Genomic DNA, 17,023 nt, shown 5'->3' on the forward strand with positions numbered 1-17,023 from the left:
CGCGAATCGCTATTCGTATCACGTGCCCCAAACGGTTGTGGGCTTTAGCGAATTAAGTGCTCATTACCGGACAATGGATTGCTGTTGTGCGCTTTGTAGACATCGCACCCTTCCTCCCCCACCTTTTAGCTCAACCACCGCGCAAGGCAGCGTTAGTACGGCAGAACCCCATCAAATGGTAATTAACGAAATGTTGGCCCGTGTCACGGCCACCTTTCCAAGCGGTGGGCCACAGTCTGCGATGAGCTGAAATTGTTTCTTTTATGTGATCTTTAAAGCTCGAATTCTATTACACTGGAAGCTTTATGTTTTCATTCACTTTTATGTGTTTCAGGATGGTGGTGGTAAATATTACGACTCATATTCACAACTTTTTGTTTCTGTTCGTTTTGGTGTCGGTTTGTTTGTATTGGTGTCTATTTTTCCATCATGTACTGGATTTCTTGAAAGCTTTTCCCTTTCGTTTCCGGCATGCAAAGCAGCACGAAAAGCACACCGATGAATGAAGAAATGGCGAAAAACATCAATATGCCGTGCATGCCCAATAAAACACTCAATGTTGAGAAGTACTGAAAAGAAAATAAAGAACGTTACATTGATGCTGTATGCGATGGCTTCGAATAAGATCGTTTAAGACCCACCTTCAATGCAACGAACGCAAATGTCCAGTTGATCGCCATACAAAAGGTCGTTGTGAAGCCTTTGATCTGGAAGGTAATCAATTCGTGTTGAAATACAAACGCAAAAGCACTCAAACGGTGGCGACAGGAGTTCGCTATGGAAATCCCCAATGCCCGTACATACATACCTTCTGCGGCATGATTTCTGCCAGCACGACAAACGGCATCGTACCGACACCGACCGTGCCAATAAAAACGATAGCGGAAAAGCATACCAGCGGCAACCAAGCGTACGCCGACAGATCGTAACCCAGCTGCTGGCCGTAGCAGTACGAAGCGAAGACACCCTGTCCGAGCGTTAGCCCAACGGACGAGATGAGCAGCAGTATCTGTGGCGGGGGTTTAGTGGAATGAAACAAAAATACTGGAAATTGCTTTTGGGACCAGAGCGGGGTTTTCTTCCCGGGTTAAGGAACGACCCTTAACCCTCCACCGGACAGGGCACTAGAGCGCTTTGTAGAGTTTGCATATTGGGCAGGGGTCTACGTACCTTTCGGCCAATACGGTCTACCAGCAGTGTGGAGACGTAGCAACCGATGAGCTGTATCATGCCGACCACTATCACGGACAGGCTGGCCGGCAGACTGAGCACCGAACCGGACGCGGCAAACACCGACTGGGCATAGTTCATCATGTAGAAGCAGCCGCAAAACTGATTTAGCGCCATCAGTGTCACACAGATCAGCATGCCATGGCGGGCGTGTCTGCTCGCTGCAATAGAGGTTTTGTGGAGATCGGAAAGGGAAAAAAAACCCCAGTTTAATATCCGGTTCGGGCAAGATAGAATCGCGCACAAAAGCGACATCGAAAGCGCACAGAAAAAGCACAAGGAAATGGATAATGGGAATTTTAACTGAAATCGCTCCACGATAGTACGCCACCGGGGTCCTTTGCCAAGGTTTGGCCGGTGTGCATGCGTTGCAGCAGTTGAAGTTCACGGACGTATTCTTCGTCGCCGACGGTGTCCTTCTCCGTCCGGATGCCACGAAAGTAGCGTAGCGAGTGTTCGGCAGCCTGGAGAGAGAGAGAGAGAGAGAGCCAGAGGTGTGATAGAAGAAGAGTGGCTGTTCCGGTTAGGCGGAAGTGGGTTAATAAGCTTACCTCCAGCTTTTGCACCTTGGCAAGGTGTGAAGGCGTTTCGGGCAGGAAGCAAAAGCTTATCAGAAAGAACAGCGGAACACCGATGGATGCCCACGGGATGGTGTGGTAATGCAGGAAGGCCCCGGCCAGATAGGCAAACTCCACACCGACACAAACGGACAGGATTAGCAACGAGGATAGAGTGCCCCGATGACTGTAATCGAAAAACAGGAGCATAAAAAAAAAAATGATTTAATTCCACCGATAAGACAAAACATATTTATCCATTTTTTCCTTGGGGAATAGCCAATTCCCATTCCCACTAACCTGGTGCACGCTATCTCCGATACGTAGATTGGCGTTACGACAAACTCAATACCACCAGCAAAACCGCCGAGAAACCGGGCACCCATCAGATAGTACGGATGATCGGCCACGATGACCAGCAGCCAGCACACCACCAACGGTATCCCAGCTACCCAGGCCGTCCACTTCCGTCCGATGTGCTCCACCATCGCACCGCCGACGAGCGTCCCAAGGATTCCGCCCAGACAGAGTGCTCCACCGATCCAGGACGCTTGCTGCTGTGTAATGGCGCCATACTCCAGCGGGCTTCCGGCGGGTGTCTGAAGCGTGGGCAGTGCACCCGATGACCATCCACTGATCATCCCGTAGCTAACACCGAGCAGGTTCACTGCGAGCAGAAGGTAAAGAAGGTCGCGATAAGTTCTTTAAACACCACACTCCAATCGTTAAACGTTGGAGAGCACGCCCGCGTTTGAGCGTGTCAACAGCAAGCGAGACAGGCGCTTTCACTTATCAAGCTCTAATTTACTGTTTGTGGCTCGGTTAATGTTAGGTTGCCTAGCAACGGACGAGATAACTCACGGGTGGACGCTTCCTTATGCAGCGGACAAACATTTGTATGAAGAAGCACCGAAATTACGTTGTCTGTTTCCGGGTGCTCTAAACTCGACGGCACACGGGACAGGCATCAGGCATAAATAATTAAAATGCAAATCAATCCCGCTGACGTGAAAACCAAACAGCGTCAATCAAATGCATCTCGTGCAGCTCGGATGTGCTCCACTGTGCACCTTAAGCAGCGCTAGATGATGTGAAGCTTTCCCGTTGATGCTATTAGTCCAGCCGGATGGCAAACGGTAAGTCGCTTGCCGTGTGCTCTATGCAGCTTTTATCCGGCTTTGCTTCGAGATCAGTAGCACGAGATATTAAACGATGCATAAGTAAGCAAATTGGTTTATTTATACCTTTCCTGCAGCACGCTCGAGGATGTCCCGCTTTATTTTGGCCACGCTTAAGAGGCGATGCAAAAAGAGCTGTTTGTTAAAAGCATATCTTTAATGAAATCTTTCTCCATCGCATAAATGATGCAGATTGGTTTTAAAGGAAGCGTTTTTATCTACACTTCGTGTTTCTTTTTTATGTTTAGAGAATAAATATGTTTCTTGCAGTGTTGTGTGAATCTGATTCAGATTTTCAGAATGAACCTTTAAATCATATGAGTAACTCTGGAAATTTTAGATATCATGAAGGAATCAAGATTTTTAGAGTTCGTGACTCTTTCAAAGTCGATGAATATCTGAAAATTTTCAAAGATGCATAAAACGGCAAAGTTCAAAGAATCTCCCAATCAGATTCTCTCAATAATAATAGCCTTACGATTGTTTTTGTTGGTTTTTAGATTCTTCAATCTGAACTACACTTTGTTATAATATTTAGGGACTATAGCTAAGAGAAATGCCTTCGAAAGACAGGATTACTAAGAATATTTCGTATGTCCTCAGGATTGCTGGGATTCATGAACCTTCAGACATCTTGATTCTTTAGAGAGTTATTAAACTTTTGACACTTGGCTCAGGATTCGAATTAATACTTCAACGAAGATTCATTTGAATGACTATTCCCGAAAGATTATTTAAGCACAGCACTAGTTTGGTAATTAAATTTTGCACAGATACGTTCCGCAGCTCGTCCAAAATGTGCCATTTTCCGCTTCGGCTTTTGACGGCTTCCTAATTTATAGCACACTCCATATGCGCACTCCGGAATTGCAGCGATGCGCTGCAAAATGCACCGATTTCAATTCATACCGTTCCCGAAACATGAGTCGAATGTGGCCATTACACAGCCCATTAAATCACAAATTGTTCCTGTCACATCCTGTCACACGGGACCCCTCCTCCCCCCCCCCACGGTATACTTGCTTAGCTGCTAACTACCTAACACGGTGGCCATATACTGCCGCAGCACACCCACACGAGCCATCGCACGGATTGTCACGCGGTAATGAGCTCGGCCCGTGCTGTCCTGACGCGCGCTCGCGGGCTACACACTGTCACTGAACGCTGTGGACGGTGCAGTGGTGCCTTCTTTTGGGCGCTCTCGGGTCTATCTGGTTGTGTTTGCTCTGATAAACAGCAGCCGTGGCCCGGGGCTCACATCCACGCGCGGTTCGGGCGACCAGTTTACACTGTCTTTGGTTTTGATTTATATATGCCCGGCAGCCGGACACAGCATCAGCCATCCGTCAGATGGAGGTCGGCAGTCGGCGAGTGTTAAACAATTTCGGTAGACTGTCATCATATGTTCCCCGGGGATGGATTCATAGCCGGGGCTCGGGTGCATCATGTACAGGAAAGTTTACCGACCGGCTTTGGTTGTAATGAGACGAGGATTTGTGTGTAAATCCGGTAGACAACGGAAAGCTTTCGTCCCGTACGTATGTGTGTATTATTTTACATATAAGGTGAAATGGATCGCTTCTTTTGCTAGTGTTTATGATTAATACAAAGGTAGTGTATCATCAATCTGTAAAATGTTTCCAGCTGATTAATGCGAGAGGAACTACTTATTAAGGATGAAATTTTGGCGTTCTCTATTCTTAGTTAAAAATATGTGTCACATAGATATTTAATTGGAACACAAAGTTTTTTGCGATATTGTAATACAAATTTCAAATACTTTTATTGATAAGCATTTTATTTTAATATTTTTATTAAAATCATGACGTTTCGGTTCACCCTGTAGGTGTGTCTTTGCTTACAGTATGACAGCGCCCTCTAGCGGCAAATAGCGAAAGCTCATAATTGTTATCTACGTGTTTGTCTGGTCTGGTTTTTTCAACAGTTTACGAGTAGAATTAAGCCAAAAATAAAAGCAAAATAATTTGGATTTATTTCAGTTTGACTTATTGCATTTAATTAAAACATGTTAAACATTTATTTTAGTAAGACAATCTATGTTATGATGCAATGCATATTTGTCAATCGCCCGCACCTAATTGTAAACAAACACGACAATTGGTCATTCAGTCCACCATTAAACAACAACGTATGGGAATGGATTTCACGAAAACGATAATTACTACAGTTCAACCTACGGCCACTCGTGCCTCACGTCTGCCGGCTGCACCCCATACGGTCATCTGGCCGCCTCCAATCAATTCCAACCCGACGAAACCACTCCAGACTCGATGGCCTGGACGAATTTCTATCAGCAATAACAATAAAACATAATTAATTATGCTAGCGAGAAAGCGCGTTAGGACTAATTTTTATGATGCTTTTTCGATGTTCGGCGTCTTCATACGGGGCGGGCTAAAAAGGGGTGTGGGGGTTGGGGGTACAGCTTCCGGCCACGCGTTCCGTGCTGGCTGCCGGTGGTGATCCCTTTTTCCGGGTTTCGCAAACACTTCGAGATGGTTTTCGCATCGTTTTCCCACCGTACGGGTCACACGAACTCTTATCGTCGGACGGAAGTGTGCTGTTTCGCCGGATGATTTATGAGTCGCGCGCCGTTATTCTTGTACACGTGTTTTAGTGCGCTCGGGGTTTTTGGGGGTGAATTAACTCGTATCGGTGGTTAAGGTAGTTAGAACGATGTGCGATGTTTCTTGTTTTTCCCCCTCCGCTGTATGACGATTTGATTAGCTTGTGAACAGTATCAGTTAACGCGAGCGGATTATAAATGGTTGCTTTAAGAGCGCATCATCATCATCCAATATTGAATTTTATTGAGCAAAAGGCGCTCGAATAGGCATGTTGAATTCTATTCGCTCGTGGTAAATGGTACCACAATGGCGCAAAATAAACAATCACCCAAAAATCTACACCGTCCATGATTTGCTTCGCAATAAATTGATAAGCTTTTAACGTGACAAGCGAAAGCATTTGAAACTTCTTCAAAACATTGCTCATAAATTGGTGTCGCTTGAAACACTGGGCGCCTCCTTCTCGGGGCGCACGCTGGGAAGTGCAGCGCAGGCCGGTTGGTGTGTTTATCCAGGCAGGCGGTGAAGCAGCGTAGCAGTGTTCTTGAGAATATCAATAGCATCCCACCACCGACGGCGAGATGAAAGCCACCGTACACAGGTCAAACGTTTATCATCGAGATTAAATCCACCACAATGTTCATTGGTTTTGTGGCGTCTCGTTGCGCATTCGTTGCGGGATGCGTTCGCTTCTTATCCATTCCGGCAGGGATCGGCGAGCGCGGGTGAGGAATTTCAGGAAAGCGTACAACAAATAGTTGGTACGATACAAACAAACGGTGCTGTTGCAGTGCGCTAGGATGTCGCGGCCGGAGGTTTGCATGGATTATGAATACCGATGCGGCTGGTGCTTTGATCCTTGGCATCGTTTATCACGATGACCGGTGGTGTTGGCGGTGGTACGGATGGAACATCTCCAGCGTCCAATTCCTACGAATGCTCCGGCAGCTTGGTAAAGCGATCGGCCGCCGGCTGTTCCGCCCTCCACTTGGCACCGTTCTGTGCAATATCGAATTGTATCAATATCAGAAGGTACGTTGCGAGCGAGCCAACGATCTGCGGGCGTCACAAATGGAAACAATTACGGATGGTAAATATTTTACGCACCACACCATGTGCACGGCCAGCCAGCCCGGCGACTGTAATACTCACATTAAACATTAGCCCATGATCGATGGTGAATAGGCCACCGGCGGTAAATTCGATCCGCTGCTGCTGCAGCTGCAGAGAAAGTATACGCACCTGTTGTGGGACGGAACAATGGCGCAACGGTGCGTCGATAGGGGATGTGGTGTAAGGTTATTGGTTAGCAAAACAGTTGCTCTGTGTACGATTACTGCGCGATACTTTCGTGCGCGTCTGTAATGAGTTTCGGTGCGAACGATTATAAATTACAATGGTTTACAGGCACCACTATTTAGTCGCTGTATGATCCGATTACCGGTTGGGCGAGGAGACGGATTGAGTGTTTGAAGTGTTTGAATTAAAACCCACTGATGACCCTACCGATGTAGTGTCGATAATAATTTAATGCATGTGCTTTGCGAAGCTCTTAAATGCTGGGTCTCCCCGCTTAATGCTTCGACCATTATTTCCGTGATATACAAGATTTCAATGTGCATTTATCTAACTGATTCCAAGGCAATAATCTTCCGTTAATGTTTATGGTATTGATAACAAAACTAACTGGTTTATTACTGTGTCGGAATAAATACCATAACTACTTTGTGATTAAGTGATTTCTAAGAGTAGTATCTTTAGTCGATGTGTAAATCAGTTGGTTCTCCTATCAATGTTACGAATATTTAACATAACAGGTTGGCTGATAAGTCCCCGGTCTGACACATAGATGGCGCCGCTAGTATTAAATGCATATTATTTTTATATAGTACCAACCTTCAAATGATTCGTGTCAAAATTTGACGTCTGTATGTCAATTAGTTTGTGAGACAGAGCGTCTTTTGTCAAGCAACTTATTTGCAAGTGTTGTTCCACCAAGACAACGCACCGTGCCACAAGTCATTGAGAACGATGGCAAAAATTCATGAATTGGGCTTCGAATTGCTTCCCCACCCACCGTATTCTCCAGATCTGACCCCCAGCGACTTTTTCTTGTTCTCAGACCTCAAAAGGATGCTCGCAGGGAAAAAATTTGGCTGCAATGAAGAGGTGGTCGCCGAAACTGAGGCCTATTTTGAGGCAAAACCGAAGGAGTACTACCAAAATGGTATCAAAAACCGTGAGCGGTTTAAAGGATTCCTGCAGCAGGCCAAGACCTGATGCCTGAACCCTAGACCTGTCCCAGTATTAGAGATAGTCCTGAGTAAGTATTGTTTTCTTCACAAAAGTTTCGACCGGCTATTCGAAAAATCTCAAATCTAAGCATTTTTCTTGCTTGCTTGATCAAGGTAGGGCCACGTTTCCCGTACCTTAGCAATGTTAACAGTCTTTTTATGTAGGTTGGGTCTGATTTACCTTAGATAAACTAAAAGAATAGTTGAAATTTAACAGCAGATCAAAAGTTTGCAGCAAAACCACCCAAATCCTGCAGTATGATCAAATCTGGTTTCAACTTATTGCTCAGCATTTGCACGATTGTTTGGCAGATATCGTCTTAGGATTTACGCTTGCTAATAGGAGCATTTTGTTGTATAATCCACGAATATTTTATGGTTGAGTTCTATGATGCTTTTGTATACAATGAATATTTATGTTGTGATCTGAGTGTCAATCTGCCGATTTATGCAATTCTCGTTTACCCTTCCCTTAATATTTATTTCCCTTCACAGGAAGTCTTGACAATGGAAGCCAAACTTATCATTAATTGCCCAGCTCTTTGTTTAATTGAATATTTGTAATTCGATAACAGGAAACAGTAGAGTAAAATACAATTTTTCTATATTGAATATAATGAAAGTATGGTATAAAGAAGTAAGTCTATAAATTCATGGCACTATTACTTTAATCACCTTTTACAAATTTCTTGCGAATTGCCCACGGGTACTAGCAACACGGGAAGTTACCCCTACATAAGCTGTTAACAAAGTGTGGCCTCCCCCCTGTACCATTGGCAGGTCAGTTCCGCATGAGCTACACGCATCCGCTTCGATACGTATGTCGCTGGCAGTGGAACGAGAACGAAAAAAAAAAGCGTAACAATTCATTCCTGTGTCCGGACACCCGCCAGGCTAAGAAATAAACGATTGCAACGCAGTTGCGAATGTGGAAACCCGAGCGGGTGGAAATTATGACCATTCATTAGCAAGCCGAAAACGGGCAGCGTAAACTACTCCCGAAACCCACCCAGAACACATCCGGTTGGGCCGGGCACCGATGCATGCACCGAATGTCCGGCCTGGCGGGCAGTCCCAATATTGACCACAAATCATCGCCACCGTCCGTGTGAAACAATTCATGCGCCCATTCGTGTGCGTGTGCGAGGCTTCAGGGCTAGGGATCGGGCTGGGTAGTGTCTGGTAGGGGCGGCACCGAACACAACACCACGCCACGCATACGCACAAAAAGACGGATATCGAATCAATTTACCGGAAAGTTGCAACAATGGGGCGTTACATAATTCATAACACATTCGTTGCGTGCGTACATTCTAATGCAAATTGCTGGCCCATCGGTTTTGCGTCCGATCGCCGCTGACCGATGCAATTGGGAGCGGTTGTGCATCGTTGAGCACCCCACCCGAAACGCTGGCCGTGCATCGGCTGGATCGCACGGAATCGGGGTGGGTGAGTACGGAATACGGCCAAAATATACAACCCAACGGAAACGAGGACATGTGTGTTTGTGTGTGGGTGTGTGTGTGTTGGAAGAGGATGCAGCATCTCCTCTCTATTCCTCCCCTTCTCATCCCCGCCCCCTCCAACAACCAAGTTACCAAACGGCGTTGGTCGGGTCTGTAAAATCCGGGTCAGCTGGGATAGCATATTAAAAGCATAACTTTTCCTCCTGAGTGACAATTGCACTGCTTGCGGGAAGGTGTAGTGGGAAAAGGCGGAAGGGAGAGGGGAATGCAATGCACCACCCCAAAAACACACCTCTCCCCCCCCCCCCCCCCCCCCCCCCCCCAAAAAAGGAAGTAAAAACGCACCCCTTAGCAGCGAACAAATTTCTACGCAATCATCCCACCAACTTACCATCGATTTCGTGTCGGGACAATTTGTTTTCCAGCCCAGTCCATGTATGAGGCTGCCGATTTTTTGTGCCTGCATGGTGCATCGTTTGCAGGCCCGGAGACGGACGAACGGTGGCCCAGAAAGCGATGCGGACGATAATGAAACGAAAGGACAATAAAAAAACCCCAAGTGCAGCACACAAGGGTCACAATGGAGGGAAAACGAGACGGGGGTGGTGCATTGAGACCCCGGGTTTTTATGTGCTGCCATTTCAGTTACCAAAAACTACAGTCCTTTAAAATGCGTGCAACATGCGCAAGCAGAGAGGAATAAACGAAAACAAAGCACACAAAAATGCATTTTATGACCGCGAGCGTTGATCGTGATCAGTAAAGCGGTGCAGAAATAAATAAAAACAACTTAGTTTCACTGCTAAAGAAACGAATAAAAATTCCATTTTATTTCAATGACCTTTTTTGCAGTCCGTTAGTGGAGGGTGCAGTGCCTTTCCCGGATCTGATGCGAGTGGGAAGGAAGCCTCGTGGGAGGGCAAAGCAACGGATACGCGCGGTGTGGAACTACTTAATTTGTCATTGAAATGCAAACGAAATTGCGCAATCACTCGCTGGTGCGACACAGCGCAAACAACAATCTGCCGATCTGATTTATTATTCACGTACTTATTCATTATAATAATAACAAATATTATGTTTATTATTGTTACTGGCGGAGTATTGGGTCGTGCATTCCGGCGGGACGATCATTATCAGCCGCGTGCCCAGCGTGAGGATGAACATCAGCCCCGAAAGCGTCGATGTGTTGCATCAAGGTTGCAATGCGAAGGAAGTAAAGCTCGTGTAGCTTTAATGTTCAAGGGCATATTATTATTGGTGACTTTAGAAAGCTTTTATTGTGTTTGTTAATCTTCGACGGGCCTCGAGGTCCAATTTAGATGTACGATTTGTTAACAGATTTTACAACACAAAACTAACAAAGGGGTAGATCATCCCAAAAGTTAGAAAGCTTAAGCCTAAAGCCTGTATCTGTCAAATAATCCAGGTACCGGGCTGTATCATTCTGTACAGATTCGTAAAGGACATAGCATTTTGACATAAAGAATGACACAAAGGATCATTTTTGTGAAACTAAAATTTGAGAAAAATCGATTTAAGTTTAGTAATTTGATTTTAATTTCAACGTATTTGAAATAATATACAAGTCTGATTATCAAAATAATCCTTTTTCTGTTCTTTTCGTTAAAAAAAATTTGTTTACCTTTTTCCGCACACGGGAAACTTGGCCTAACCTGGCTCAGGCCAGCTAGCAAAATTCTTTGTTTTGACATTTGTCGAGTTTGGGTTTTGGGTACTTGGGTACTTTCATTGAGAAACCAATCTAATCCTTCTTTCCTATGCTTAACTTGGCTTGCCATTTGTATGGTGAGCTGTAAGCGGATAAGCCTGGAAACGTCAAAAAGCATACAAAAAAAACTGGCTTAGACCGTGATCTACCCCAAAGCAAAACAACAATGAGGACGATTCCGTGAAGTTACGGTGGCTATGGCAGGAGACGAAGTCTATCTCTGAAGTGATGTGATGAATCGCAGAAGTAAAACGCTTCAGAGATTGCATTAAATTCGGCAAACATTCGAGGAATCGAATCGAACGCGGCTGGGATAATCGAAGGAAATCCCTTTTCCTGAGACGTCGAGAGAGCGTATCGATGGTATTGTGAAGTAGCCCAGCAAAAAAAAAACATACACTGAGCGTTTCGTCTTCTAACAACAAGAGGCTCAAGGCCTAAAAGTCGGCAACAGCAGGCCGAGGTATGTACGATCTCGCCAGGAAAGCAAGCGTAAGGCAAATCCTGTTTGCTAGCGCTGGACGGTCTCTAGCCAAGCAGTAAAAGCATGGCTTTAGTAGGGCTCCAACGTACACATCCGAACTCCAAAACCGAACGAACGATGCAGCGGTAAACTGTTTTGATGCAGACAGAGCATCCTCGGAATTCATTGGTAGTCCTAATGATGAGGCCTAGTAGTTGATTACCTCTGGCAATTACTGCGTCGGTGTGCAGATTGAAGGTCAAGTTTGCATCGAGCAATAGGTTTGTCGATTGACTACAGTACCATCAATATAGCAGGGAGCTGAAAGCGGGTTCCTACCCCTACAGAATGAGATGCAGGAACATTTCCAGGAGAATAGTTTTAAAATTGTCTCATGCGAGTGAAAAGTAAGCCGCAGAAGCTAAGGAAAATAATTTTCCGCATGTTACACCCTCCCAACCCGGACATGCTTTGGGGAGGGTTTTAAACTTTCCTTTATGTAAAACAACAATCCACACAGCTTGCCGGCGCAACCGGACACCGGTAGTAGTCAGTGGTGTTTGTGTCGGTGTGGAAGCTAGTGCTCTGGGCATTCTGTTCTACAAATCTAATAGATTCTCCCACCGGTTGGGGGATTTGAAATCAGGAAGCTCCACAGGGATGAACAATCATGGTGCACCGTGGTGTTTGTGCGGCAAAGCTTAGAACATGCACCCGTGTGCAATCGAAAGCGAACATTGAATGTGCAACCATTTCTACCGGGTGTCACTTAATTAGCATATCTTTTGCATGCATCGAAACAACATTCTGTCGGGTGTGTCGAGTGTGGAAGCTTCCACCCGAAATGCACGAGAGCTTGCGAATTGTGCAACACTCCCACGATGGGGTGCAGTGATTTGTGCATTCGGGTTGCCTTCGAGTAGCACTCTCGAGCTGTTGCGTTTTTTGGGATACTCGGTGGCACATCGGTGGCCCATGGCCAGTGATGCTGGGTGTGAAAAATGCATCACACTGGTTGCTACTGGGGTAACTATTTCTGCTGACCATCCATCATGGTTGGAGGACAGGATTAGGAACCATTCTCCCTTCCCTCCACCACACACACACGAAGGTATGGATCTGTGTTGAATGTTTTTCCTCAATTACCTCGTTTTTTGCCGAATTACACACGTTGCAGATGCGCAGGATGCGAAATGTCGATATGAACGCCCAGGATAGTGTGCTCAAAACCGCCCAGAAGGTTAGCATCAGCTCGCCCGACGATGCCCACCGTCCCATCCAGAGCATTCTGAAAGTGACGGTGTGTGAGCGAGATGCAGCGAGAGAGAGAGAGAGAGAAAAAAAGAGGAAACATTTTTCAGCTTCACGCAGCTCGGCGGTCAGTTTTCACGCGTTTCGAATCGCGAATGTGTCGGTCGGGTTCGCTCCGGTGGTTAATGCTTTCCGTGGCAAACGGGGCAAAAGGGTGCAATTGGCCGGTGAGCGAATGTGAGAGGATTTTACGCGTTCCGGTACGGTTCGGTGTGTAAAAGGGTAGAAGCAAATAAAAAATGTAAAGCTCAAAATCAATTGTAGGGTACGCATGGGGATTGATTGAATGTGTGAAAAAAGTATGGGTATTACTGTTACAATGAAAACTCAGACAGGATTTAGTATCGAATCGTGCAATTTAGTTTTTAAAGATTTTTCCGTTTGACCAAAGTTCGTTTTAGGAAGATTTTTTTTTTTAACTAATTTTAAAAGAACATTAAATTTTTTATAAAGAGAATTTTAGGAATATGGAAAAAAACGCATGTATGTAATGGATAAAGGAACTTGTCTCACTGTTTATAAGCTGATCATTGCTGATCTTTTTTTTATCATACTCTAATCTTAAACTTTCTTTAATTATGACAACTTATGAACTCCTTTCTTGTAAGCATACTTTAAAATCTTGTATCAACATATTTTTAATATTTTTTTAATCGATTGTCTTGATTAGCTGTTCTTTAACTCGTTAGACAGGTTAATCAGCTATTGAAGCTCAGTAACACTGGTCAGATTGTGAGCAGTATCGTCCTGGGAAGTGATGCACTAGTATCTATTAGACATACATGGAGCATCAGTTGTACCAAAATAGGGGTGATAGAAAATGTCCCAGATGATGTTAAACACGATCCCGTTGTTAAAGTAAAGGTTTACAGGGTGATAATAAGACTGTGATGTAAGACTTGTTAATTTTGAATTAGATATGCGCTTCAACAACTACAAATCCTGTGTAATGGAATTGTAATTTTAAAATACTCCAAGGGTTATGTCCCTCTCAAATCAATGGCAATTTGAGGCAGGACTATTCATCATCATCATCTTAACAATACTCCTAATCTCTCCGAATCTTTGGCTTCGCGGATGGCATCGACATCATCGGACGTACATTTGCTGCGGTGTGTTCAGCAGTACTTAAACATGAGATCTCAAGCGATCAATGCGATGCAGACAAAGTTGCAAACATTAGTTGCCAGAGACTCTGACCTTAATAAGGTTAACCCTTATGGAGAGCAGAACATCAGTTGATGGAGACGATATTGAGTTCTGCAGAGGAGTTCTGCTCTCTAGATACGATTGGACGTTGAACTTCGGACAATGAATTAAGCATCAAATTCTGGAGGTGCATTGTTATGATGAATCGTGCGTATTATGGACTGCACAAACTTCTTGAACGCAGATGACTCCACCAAGACATGAAATTCATCATATATAGCACCCTGATCCATCGGATAATTCTATAACGCCTTGAGTCTTGAGTAAGTAGAACGTCTGGAGGAGAATCAACCACGAGTTGATATTAACCTTAGCTGAGCTATACGATGGAGTAGACATTCTGATGGTAGGAAATGTAAGAAACAAAAGAGACAATGGGCAATGAGGGTCAGGGTTTTTAAACAGAAGGCTGGACTCATGCCTTTCCAGGAAGGTGCTCGTTAGCGATCCATTCGGGACGAGGCGTAAAGAAGCATATTGAGCACGTTCATGTTGGAAATGAAATGCAGTGCAAGGTGGAGAAGAGGAACACTCAACCGAATTTCCTTGAAATGGATTGGTTAGCTGACCCCATGAAGCAGAAGAATCACGAAACACCCGTGAGTCCCATAAAGTATTTTTTTCATCGCATCGAGTAAATGTTTAAGGAAATATTACTTATTAGGTGTTTTTTTTTGTATAAATATTACTACAGTTACCATCGAAAGTTTAAACTTTCTCGTATAAAAACTCTCTCCCGAATATGTGAAGGAGTTTTCGCAAAAAAAAACACTTACAAATGATCTATAATGAGTGAAATTCGGGCAAAAAATTACTTGAAACTAAATAAATGAATACAACACTTAACAAGCAATTAATTTTCAATTTGCTACCCATTATACTTGAGTATTACATGGTACTTATGCAGTGTTCTGTTGAACGGTCGAGTTTGTTTCGAAAATTAAATTTACACTTTGTTCTCCCGAGTTGCTGATAGTATTTTTTTTTCTTCTCCATGATGTGCATTGAAGTGGTTTATCATTTTGTAGATCCTTTCAATAAGAAGCGAAGCAAATTTCGCAATTTTTCGAGAAAGCAAACAATCAATTGAACAATATACAGCACGAAAAGGAAGATAAAAAAAGGTCGCTTTGCGGTCAGTGCGTGTGTTAAGTCGCTCATACCATCAATCACTACCATCAATAGGCACGCAAAATTCACTGTAAGAGGGCCTTTTGCTTTGTTCCTTACTGTGCCCCCATTTCCCATACTACTTGGATTGGACTTTTAATCGCCGAACCATTATGCACGGTTTAATGATCAACAGTCAGCGGGATGCAACTCGTTACGCAGTAAAAGCCAAGTGGAAACGAAAAACAGGATAAAAAAATGATCTGGGAAAGCAGTAGAGGAAAACAATACGTACCGGAAAAGTTTCATCGTGCAGTAGTAGAGCAGCGTCGTGAGCGTTACGAACAGCGTCAGCAGGATGAAAATCAACTGCGCCCCGTACGCTTTATTAATATGCAGCGATAATAAATGCAAATGTGTGTATAAATGTTTTATATCATTAATTATTTTCGTACTGATGTGTTCGCACGCTTTCGATTGTGAGTTCAGCAGGCTGGCAACGAGCAGCGGAAATTGGCCCGACAGCGTACCGCGCCCGCCGCCACCAGCATTCGCGGCCACCGTGCCCGTGGCCTTTTGCGATCGCGATGGAGGCGCCTGGTTGACCGTAATTATTTTATGCTGCTGCCTGATTTTATGCCAACGCCGATCGCCCCGGGGGATTGATGGTTCGGTTGGGATGGTTGCACCGGACGGTTGGCCGGTCGTTGGTGGGTTACGTGCGGTGAAGCGATTTGCGTTGATCCCCGAATCGGTTGACGATTGATGGGCCCGTGGGTATGATGAAGTGATTTCGCACAGAAACGGCGGCGAGTGGCCGGACGCGGTGGTTTGCCCACCCGGGGCCCAATCGCGCGGGTGAATGCTTTCGGTGGGCTGCTCATGCCGAAAACGTTCGTAATGGGTTTGCTCCTCATCGCTGGTGTACGCGCTCAGCTCGCCGAGCAGCTCGTTGATCAGCTGGAGCCGATTTTTAATCAACTGCACAAAGGCCACGTACTGCATTTCGACCGTCGAGCTGGTGAGCATGGTGATGAAGCACTGGAAGATGCAGTACTCGGACGCGGGTATGAAGTCGCTCATGTACATGATGCAGTTGTGATACTCGGAGACACCGATCGCGAGAAAGATGAACGCCGCCTGGAGGCAGATGAATCTGTTGACGGGAAGCGTGTGGAACGGGGTCACTGTTTTGGTTGCCCAATCAGCGGGAATCGGGTGGCTGAATAATGGTGCATGCATGTATGAAGGTATTCTAGGTATTTCACATTCCACTGCATGCTTTATCCACGAATTTACATCAGGTAGAATATAATCGAAAAAAAAAACTCTTCACCACCCCTTCGTCAATCCTTACCGGCACCATTGCGCGTGGTTCGGCACCAGTGACCAGCGTTCCACAATCTGTTCGTCAATCAGCAGCACGCCGGAAACGATGGCCACCAGCGACCGTTGCGTGGCAAGGGCAACGGTGTGCAGCAACCAGAACAAAACCAATCCCGAGTACCGGTTGTAGATGTCGATCACTATCGAAACGAAATTCGCTTCCACCTGTTGCTGGGTGGCCGCTGATGGGGGCATGTGACTGTCGGCACTTGTCTCGTTCGGCGTGATGCCGTAAGCGTCCGTATAGTTAATGTACAGATGGAACGCACTGTACGCGGTAACGGTGGCGCACACGTACAGCACACTCCACCGCGTGCACACCGTACCGCCGGTGACCGGTTCCGTCCACCCACGAGCAGCAAAGGGCCACAGGGCGAACGCGCTCGAGAGGATGTGGAGTGGTCGAAAGCAGCGTAGAAATTGTTGCCGTGAGCTGTGCGGGGAAGCGGCCGTCAAGCACTTCCCGTGGCTCCGGGTGGGATCCGTACCCATGGAGGGG

At 45.5% G+C, this 17,023-nt stretch overlaps 2 protein-coding genes across 2 annotated transcripts; both read right to left on the minus strand.

Annotated features, from left to right (window-relative positions):
- Positions 1-416: 416 nt before the first annotated feature.
- LOC128711011 (facilitated trehalose transporter Tret1-like) lies at positions 417-4,049 on the minus strand. The gene is made up of 8 exons (XM_053805877.1): positions 4,004-4,049; positions 2,088-2,454; positions 1,782-1,974; positions 1,535-1,694; positions 1,171-1,391; positions 809-1,009; positions 642-707; positions 417-569 (listed from the first exon to the last, which is right to left on the minus strand). Exons 1-8 carry the CDS (start codon positions 4,047-4,049, stop codon positions 417-419), a joined length of 1,407 nt encoding a protein of 468 aa, XP_053661852.1.
- A 2,434-nt stretch (positions 4,050-6,483) lies between these two features.
- Positions 6,484-17,016, minus strand: LOC128712342 (uncharacterized). The gene is made up of 6 exons (XM_053807236.1): positions 16,496-17,016; positions 15,434-16,294; positions 12,655-12,796; positions 9,705-9,773; positions 6,706-6,795; positions 6,484-6,609 (listed from the first exon to the last, which is right to left on the minus strand). The coding sequence occupies exons 1-6, from the start codon at positions 17,014-17,016 to the stop codon at positions 6,484-6,486; spliced, it is 1,809 nt and encodes a 602-aa protein (XP_053663211.1).
- Between the last annotated feature and the right edge of the window lie 7 nt (positions 17,017-17,023).

Source organism: Anopheles marshallii, chromosome 3 (assembly GCF_943734725.1).
Source record: "Anopheles marshallii chromosome 3, idAnoMarsDA_429_01, whole genome shotgun sequence".
Lineage (NCBI taxonomy): Eukaryota > Metazoa > Arthropoda > Insecta > Diptera > Culicidae > Anopheles > Anopheles marshallii.

What these genes read in the sequence shown, in the direction of transcription:
- LOC128711011 (XM_053805877.1), bottom strand. Translation starts at nt 4,049, where the DNA reads ATGGCTCGTGTGGGTGTGCTGCGGCAGTATATGGCCACCGTGTTAG. An exon ending in GTATATGGCCACCGTGTTAG is followed by an intron (nt 2,455 to 4,003) that starts GTAGTTAGCAGC and finishes TTCTGCTCGCAG; the next exon opens with TGAACCTGCTCGGTGTTAGC. An exon ending in ACTATCGTGGAGCGATTTCA is followed by an intron (nt 1,392 to 1,534) that starts GTTAAAATTCCC and finishes CCTCTATTGCAG; the next exon opens with CGAGCAGACACGCCCGCCAT.
- LOC128712342 (XM_053807236.1), bottom strand. Translation starts at nt 17,016, where the DNA reads ATGGGTACGGATCCCACCCGGAGCCACGGGAAGTGCTTGACGGCCGCT. An exon ending in GTCCCGACACGAAATCGATG is followed by an intron (nt 6,796 to 9,704) that starts GTAAGTTGGTGG and finishes GTCCCACAACAG; the next exon opens with GTGCGTATACTTTCTCTGCA. An exon ending in ATCATGGGCTAATGTTTAAT is followed by an intron (nt 6,610 to 6,705) that starts GTGAGTATTACA and finishes TGACGCCCGCAG; the next exon opens with ATCGTTGGCTCGCTCGCAAC.